Source organism: Octodon degus, unplaced genomic scaffold, assembly GCF_000260255.1.
Source record: "Octodon degus isolate 3935 unplaced genomic scaffold, OctDeg1.0 scaffold00197, whole genome shotgun sequence".
NCBI classification, from domain to species: domain Eukaryota; kingdom Metazoa; phylum Chordata; class Mammalia; order Rodentia; family Octodontidae; genus Octodon; species Octodon degus.
Window position 1 is genome coordinate 3,965,375 of NW_004524773.1, and position 8,369 is coordinate 3,973,743.

Sequence of the window (8,369 nt, forward strand, 5' to 3'; positions counted from 1 at the left end):
GGTTGGAATGGGCCTGGACCTGGGCCTGGGCCTGTGATCCTAGCTACTGGGGAGGCTGAGGTAGGAGAGACAGCCTGGGCAACTCAGTAGACTCTGTCTCAAAATAAAACAAAAAGGGCTGGGATAGAGTACATCACTCCCCAGATTTCAACCCCTGGTACCCTAATCCCCTAGAAAAGAATAAGAAGTTGACAATCGAGAAAGAGTAAGGATCTTGCGAGAGGTAAACATAGACTCTTGGCTGGATTTGGAGCAAACAGGGCTAAGTGGATCATGTGGATTGAATGCACATGGAAAAGAAATGAATTTGGCCCTATTACATTCATTGACTTGTCTTTGTTACTGTCTGGATTGTATTCAGGTCAAGTGTGACCAGCTAGAAGTGCTTCCCAGTTTCTTTCAGGCAGTTGGGTAATTAAGCTCGAAGCTGTGTAGTGCGGAAGGCACAGGAAAAAACAGTAGAAGGAAAAATGATCGTTGGGATGCGGGGGGCAAATGCCTTTGGACCACAGGGTTGGCTTAGGGAGTGCTCGGGCAAGGGGTGTTCCAGGAGTGTTTGTAGCCTTTCCGATTGAGAAGGTTTAGTTCGGAGTGTCTATAAGGGCAGGGCAATGCTTGCTAGTTGACATTGTTTGAGAAATTCTTGGCAGGCTCTGGAGCGCCTGTTTGGCTTCCTGTGGCGTCTGTGGTGTCCTAGGGTACAAATAAAGGAGAGGCTAATGTTAAATAATTAAAAATTTAAATTAAATTAAATTAATTTAAAAAAAAAATTAATTAATTAATTAATTATTTCATTTATTTTGTGTGTGTGGCCAGCTCAGCCCACCAGGGGGCGGGGCTGGCTGGCATGTGGTGCTGGGGATTGAACTGCGGTCCCTGTGCTTTGCTAAGCTTGTTCTAAGTAGGTGCTTTAGACCACTGAGCCATCTCACCAGCCCCCCAAAATTTTAATTTTAATGAGAGCTTTAAAATGGTAATAATAAGGGGTCTGGAGATATAGCTCAGTGGCATAAGTGCCTGCCTAGCAAGTGCAAGGTCCTGAGTTTGATCCCTGGTACTGAAAAAAAAAAAAGATGGTAATAATAAGATTTGTCTGGTAGAAAACACTAAAATTAAAGACATTCAATAAGAAAGAAATGGTGTTCTACCAACCCATGGTTAATACTCTGCTTTATATGTTCTTCGGGGATATAAACACAATGGCTTGCTTTTATTTACGAACTTATATTAATAGTTCACTTTTTTTGAGGGGGGGACAGGGATTGAACTCAGGACCTTGCACTTGCCAGGCAGGTGCTTAAGCCGCTGAACTATCTCCCCAGCCCTTAATAGTTTACTTTTTATGTTTTGTATTTTAGGGAAGGGTCTACAGAGTGTTCAGGGTCTCACTACTAGATCAGACTTGTAGTGATCCACCTATTTACAGCCTCACAAGAGCTGGGATTGCAGGCACACGCCACCGTGCCTAGTCTCAGTTGCTGGCTCAGCATGTCAGCATGTCCCCGGGGGTGGGGTTGGCACGGCAGGCACAGGAAACAAACCCCCACCCCATACCTGCTTGCAGGGCTTTAATTTGCTGAGCTATTTATTTATTTATTTATTTATTTGATACAAGGTCTCAATACACAGTTCAGACTCATAGTGACCTGCCTGCCTCAGCCTCCTCAGCTCTGGGATTATAGGCATGCGCCACTGTGAATGATTTTTGGGCCTGGTCCTGAGGTTCAAATTTAGGTCCTTATGCTTGCCAGGCAGGTGCTTAGACTGCCGACCTACACTTTTTTTTTTTTTTTTTTGAGGTCTTAATTTTTTTATTTTTATTTATTTATTTAGTGTGTGTGTGTGTGTGTGTGTGTGTGGCCAGCTCAGTCCACCAGGGGGCGGGGCTGGCTGGCATGTGGTGCTGGGGGATTGAACCGCGGTGCTCGTTCCAAGTAGGTGCTTTAGACCACTGAGCCATCTCGCCAGCCCCTTTTTTAATATATTAAATTTTTTTTTATTAATTCAACCTGCACTTTGAACTTTGAACTAGTCTTTTTATTGTTGTCAAATACTGTACACATCTATACCTATTCATGAAAACACAGAGATTAAGGTGGAGCTCTCCTGAATGGGACCAGTGGGTAGCACCCTTGGGGGAAGCAGGGGGAGCAAGGTCACCCCTTCTGTCATGTGAGAGCTCAGTTAGGGTCATCTATAAGTCAGAAAGTGGGGCCTGAATCTACTGGTTACTTGATCTGAGAGTTTCCAACATTTAGAACTATGAAAAATATATTTCCACTGTTTACAACTACTCCATTTATATATTTATTTATTGGTGGAACAAGGGATTGAACTCAGGCCCTGTGCTTGCCAGGCAAGCGCTGATTCTACTGAGCCATCTCCCCGGCCCCTTCATTTATGATATTTTGTTATAACATCCTCAAAGAATAGGACAGGGGCTGGGGACATAGCTTGGCAGCAAAAGCACCTGCCTGGTGAGTGCAAGGCCCCGAGCCCATTCCCTGGTACCGCATGGCATGCCAGCCCTGGTGGTGGCACATGCCTGTAATCCCAGCACTCGGGGGACTGAGACAGAGGGATCACTGAGTCTGAACTGCATAGTAAGACCCTGTACCAAAAACAAACAAACAAGCAAACAAAAACCAGGACAGTGCATGAAATCATGCCACAGCTCTTCTCTTGTGCCTTTTGGTCAGTTTCTAGAGCAGTTATGAGCAAGGCTGCCATGAAGTTGCACATGTTCTGGGGGGGGTGTGTAACAGGAAATGCCCCCCCCCCCCACTGTACTTCTGTTTCTTCGTTGCCCAGGTAATAGTTCCTGTTCCAGTTGCTTCCGGTTTCTTAGAAACAGCTGGCCCCTGTGTATAAGCCAATCCCAACTGACCAGCCAGGGGCCCTGCCCATTAGCTCAGTTGTTTAAAGTGCCTGCTTAAGCGGTGACAATCAGGCTCAGGATACTGTGGTCGGATCCCCAGATCCTCATGCCTTACCAGACCTGCTCTTAAGGCCTCCTGAGCCAGCCAAAAAAAAAAAAAAAAGTCCTCCAACTGGCAAGCCATTCTGCCTCTGTCCTCCCTGCTAGCCGATCTCCTAGAAGCCCTAGACCAGCAGAGGTCAGGGCTGATATTCTGGGAATGACCCTGATCAGTGCCTGTTGATGTAAAATAAACGTGCCTCCAAATCGTGGGTGTCATTGTGGTGTCTCTGCTTGCTGTAGCAGGTGAGCATTCCTTTTGAGTATCTATCTAACAAAGAAATTGCTTGGTCATGTAGTACACATGACTTAAGCCTTACCAAGTAACTACCAACACTTTTGCAGTGTGATTTTCCGTTTACGCTCCCATTGGCAGCGAGTGACAGTTTCTCTGTTTGCTGCCAGTGCTTGGCATTGTCAGACGTGAAACACTTTTTGTCAATTTGCTTATTGTATAGTGATAATCTCAGTTTAGCCCCCTTCCCCATTATTTATTTATTTGGTACAGGGTCTCCCTACCCAGCTCGGACTTGTAGTGATCCTGTTTTCAGCCTCCCCAGAGCTGGGATTACAGGTGCGTGCCACCATGCCTGGTCTCAGTGGTGGCAAGGGATGGCATTTTTTTTTGAGACAGGGTCTCTCTGTGTAGCCCAGGCTGGCCTCAAACTTAAAACAATCCTCCTGCCTCAGTCTCCCAAGTGCTGGGATTATAGGCATAGGCTACCACATCTGGCTCATCTTGGACTTGACTCACACTTTCCACATAATAGTAAAAAGTGTCATTTCACACGTTTATTAGCTGTTTGGACTTTCTCATCTGTGGTTATTCAAGTGTTTTGCCTGCTTGACTGTTCTGCCGCCCGTCTTCTCACTGATCTACAGGGTTTCTTCAATAATCTCACCACTAATCCTTCGTAGGTTGTATACGTCACAGAAGTCTCCTACTCTGTAGCTTGTCTTTTTTTTCAAAGAGAAGGTCTTGCTCTTTAGCCCAGGCTGGCCTCAGAGTCTTGTCCTGCTGCCTCAGCTTCCAAGAGCTGGGCTTACAGATGCGCACCACCACAACCGGCTAAGGAAGGCTTTTCTCCTGAGACTTACTGGTCTTCTTCACGTTGACCTTGACATGATCACAGGGACACTGCTTCTTTGGCAGCTGGGGCTCTGTCATGAGGTTTCTTCTAAGGACTCCCAGGAAGGGATCTGAAAGAACAGGTTGCTGCTTAGGTCACAGGAGGGTTAGTGTGTTTGAAAGAAGCGAGTGGGGCAGGGCCTCCGGGTTCCCCTTTCAAGCTGCAGTAAGCTGTGAGCACTAGGACTTGTCCCTTATTTTTTCCTGAGCTCTACAGGCAAGGATTTGGTGGCAGGTCTAGAGGGGCACTGGTCTATCACTGAGGAGACCAAAGAAGGAAGAGTGGGACTTGGAGATCTCTTTCTAGGGCTGCTTTACTTCTGGCGAGACATCTTGTCCTTCCTTTGGTCTTTCCTGTGAGCAAAATAAGACTGAGAATAGAATCCAGGATGCTTCAGGAAGGCTGGGCAGAAGAAAAGTGCAAGTCCTTTTGGAAAGCAGCCCTGGTTTTTTGGGGGAAAGGGAAAGGGGGCGGGGGGGGGGGCAGCTTGAGATTTTAGCTCTCAGGCCTCCACACCCTGGGGAATCTAGTTCTCGCCTATGCAACAAGGAACAGAAAGCAGGCGGTGCAGGGCTGCTGAGGTCAGCTCCCCTAGCATCTGCGTGGGTCCCGGAGCCCGTGGGAGACCGCTGAGGTCACGGCGGTGCCACCATTGTTACCCACCCTGCCAAGTCACTAACCTTTGCACTCACATTCTTGGCTGCCTTCGGAGAGCCACCTCCTAGGAGCCTGGCGTTGGTCCCAGCGGCCTCTGGCGACCCCTGTTGAGAGGAAACGGGTCACTTGCAGGCCTTGGAGAGGGAAGGGGCCAATGGAAAGGGTCTGTCTGCAGCATTGTGTTCCCTAGCTCCGCCCGGTCTGTTTCACCTGCCTTTTCACCTTGAAGATCTAGGGTATTTCAGGAGAGGAGCATTTGAATTGGTTAAGAGGCTGAGGTTTAAAATTTAGCCTAGGGAAAAGCTTAGCCCAAGGTAGGTGGAGAAAGAATGGCTTTTGAATGGAAGAAAGGATAAAAGCTGGGGATTTATTAAGACTGTAACCCTTCCCCTGAGCCCCACATTAAAATACTTATGACTTAAGGAATGGGAGCAAGGGGCATATTGGTCCACAAGGCGAGATTTCCCTCTGCCTCTGAGTTGTATTTGAATGCACAATCCCCGTTGGACTCCAGGCAGATGTTATTTATGTTTCATCCACTGGAGCAAATATATTCTTTTCTGGTCTTTATCCGAGTTTAGTTTACTGTTATGCCTCAAAGATTGTTTTTGGATCTCGGTGTATTACTTGGGCTGTCCTTGAACTCCTGGGCTCTAGCAATCCTCCTGCTCTAGCCTCCCAAGTGGCTGGGACTACAGGTGCCTGCCACTGCACCTGACTCTAAGATATTTTTGTGACAACCAAGAATGGTGGCATGCAGACTGGAGGTTCTCACACTAGCCCAGGGCCCTCACAACACTTCTACTATATGGTAGTTTCTGATTTTTTTTTGGGGGGGTTACAGGGTCTCACTACGCAGCTCCTACTTGTAGTGATCCTCCTGTCTCAGCCTCCCCAGTGCTGGGATTACAGGCATGCACTACCACATTTGGGCTTGGTGGCCAGCTCAGTGTGCCTGGGGGTAGGGCCAGCACAGCATGTGGTGCCAGGGATCGAACCATGGTCCCTGCGCTTGCCTAAGCAGGCGCTTAGTCTGTTGAGCTATCTTACTGGCCCCTGATATTTCTTGTCATAGTCAATTATACCTTTCACATGGTTCCCATTGTATTTGAATGCAGCTTGAACTCTTCTTCCAGCTATAATTTATTGTTTGAAACTGGCTATTGACTAGACCGTGTCCCCCAAACTTCACCTGTTAAAGTCCTATCTTCCCATACCTCAGAATGACTCCACTCCGATCTGACTGATGCCCTTAAAAGGTGAGATTTGTTTGTTTGTTTTTTGCTTTGGCTTTTTGTTTGTTTTCAGTCTTTTTTTTTTTTTTTTTGCAGAAACGGGGATTGAACTCAGGCCCTTGTGCTTGCCAGGGAAGCGCTTATTCCACTGAGCCATCTCCCTGGCCCAAAAGGTGAGATTTGGACACATGTACTAATAAAAGTGCCTCAGGATGTTTGAGTGCAGAGAAACAATCATGTAAGGGTATAGCAAGAAGGTGTGTGTACTAAATGTTTCTATCCCCTTAAAATCCTTATTTATTTATTTATTTATTTATTTATTTATTTTTCTGCCAGCTCAACCCGCCCTGAGAACTGGTGTGGCATGTGGTGCCAGGGATCGAACTGTGGTCTCTTACAGCTGCCTAAGCAAGCCCTTTAGACTGCTGAGCTATCTCTCCAGGCCTAAAATCCTTATGTTGAAATATTTTTGTTTCTTAGTTTTTTGTATTTAGTACAGGGTCTACAGGGTCTCACTATGTAGGTCGGACTTAGAGCGATCCCCCTGTTTTCAGCCTCCCAAACACTGGGATTACAGGTGTGCACCACCACACCCACTCTCAATTGCCTCTCAACATGCCTTGGGGGCGGGGCTGGCACAGCAGGCTGGGAATCGAACCCTGGCCCCTGCACTCCACCTAAGCAGGTGCTTTAGTCCACTGAGCTATCTGGCTGGCCCTACTTTTTAAAATTTTTATGTTTACTACTGTATGTTTGCAGTATATTATGATTGTGCCTACATGCACAAAACACATTTTAATTCTTTTTTCATATTTTATTCCCCTCCATCCCTCCTCCCTCCATTTCTTTTTTTTTTTTTTTTCGGAACCGGGGATTGAACTCAGGCCCTTGTGCTTGCCAGGGAAGCGCTTATTCCACTGAGCCATCTCCCTGGCCCCCCTCCATTTCTTGCTACCCTTTCTTTTTCCAAAAGATCCATTTTCCTATCCCTATTGTCTATATTTTATTGTGCTCTTTATTTATATTTTTGGGTTCTCATATGTAAGCTTGTGGTGTGTTTCACAGCACTTAACAGTATGGTCTTTTTTTTTTTTTTTTTTTTTTTTTTCCCGGAACTGGGGATTGAACTCAGGCCCTTACACTTGCCAGGGAAGTGCTTATTCCACTGAGCCATGTTCCTGGCCCCTAAAAGTATGGTCTTAAGGAGCATCTACTTTTTTTCTTTCTTTTCTTTTCTTTTTTTTTTTTTTTATTGTGGCACCAGGGATGGAGCTCAGGCCCTTGTGTTTGCCAGGGAAGTGCTTATTCCACTGAGCCATCTCCCTAGCCCCTATCATCTATTTTCTTACAAATGATTCTCATTTTTTTCATTTTTAAAAATTAATTTTATTGAGAAACAAATACCAATGAGACAGTTTCAAAACTGATTAGGACAGTTTCAATAATTAATACATTGCATGTTGTTGTGTTAATGGTTATTCATTGTACAAGATGCAGGCATGATATCATGTCCACAAGCACTATTAGAACAAATCTTTCTATTCATTGATTAAAAGAAAGTAGCTGTATATCTAGCCTAACTATTTTGAATATACAGATAAAAAATGGTGGTTCATTTGTACCCCCATTTTTTGTTCAGCTTTGTCAGAGAAGGGTATTTCATTGTCATTTAAATATATGTGTGTGAATTCAGCAAAATATTCCTAGATAGACCAATAGTCCATAATAGTAGTGGATTTTCCATAAGACTGGCAATGTCAGGAGTTGTTGACTTGAGCCTTTTAAATTTACATCTTTTTTTTTTTTTGCAGAACCGGGGATTGAACTCAGGCCCTTGTGCTTGCCAGGGAAGCGCTTCTTCCACTGAGCCATCTCCCCAGCCCTATCTTACAAATGATTCAAACCTATCCTTCTTCATAGCAGAGTACCCTACTGTGTATAAATACCACATATAAAAGAAAATCTACCTATCTGTTGATGCACATGTAGGTCACTTCTAACGTGTAGCTATTCTGATTTGTGTAGTTATAAACATGAGTGTATCTCTGTCATTGTAACATGACGTCTTTAACTTTTTCAGGAAGATCCTGGGAAGGGGTATAGCTGGGTCTAAAGAAATTTCTACTTTTAGTTTTTGAGCAATCTCTGTGCTTTGGATTTCATAGTTGGGGTACTAGTTTACATTTCCACCAAGGTAGGAAGTTTTCTTTTTCCTCGAAGCCTCATCAGCATTCATTACTATTTTATTTCTTTGGTGATAGCCATTTTTTATAGATTAAGATGGAATAGTAGTATTGCTTTATTTATTTATTGTAGGGCAGGGTCTACAGGGTGTTCAGGGTCTCACTACTAGATCGGACTCGTAGTGAT

At 45.1% G+C, this 8,369-nt stretch overlaps 1 protein-coding gene across 2 annotated transcripts in view; it reads right to left on the reverse strand.

The window, feature by feature from the left end:
* Positions 1–64: 64 nt before the first annotated feature.
* The window catches only part of Cxcl17 (C-X-C motif chemokine ligand 17), a 199,528-nt gene continuing 191,223 nt past the window's right edge, over positions 65–8,369 (reverse strand). The window contains exons 2-4 of one of the 2 annotated variants that reach the window (XM_023704519.1): positions 4,800–4,868; positions 4,076–4,177; positions 65–693 (exon numbers count right to left, since the gene is read on the reverse strand). In XM_023704519.1, the coding sequence (XP_023560287.1) occupies positions 596–693; positions 4,076–4,177; positions 4,800–4,868 (269 nt within the window). In that variant the 3' untranslated portion in view covers positions 65–595. Of the gene's footprint in view, positions 694–4,075; positions 4,178–4,787; positions 4,869–8,369 lie in introns of both variants that reach the window. The other variant, XM_023704517.1, reaches the window with a different exon arrangement.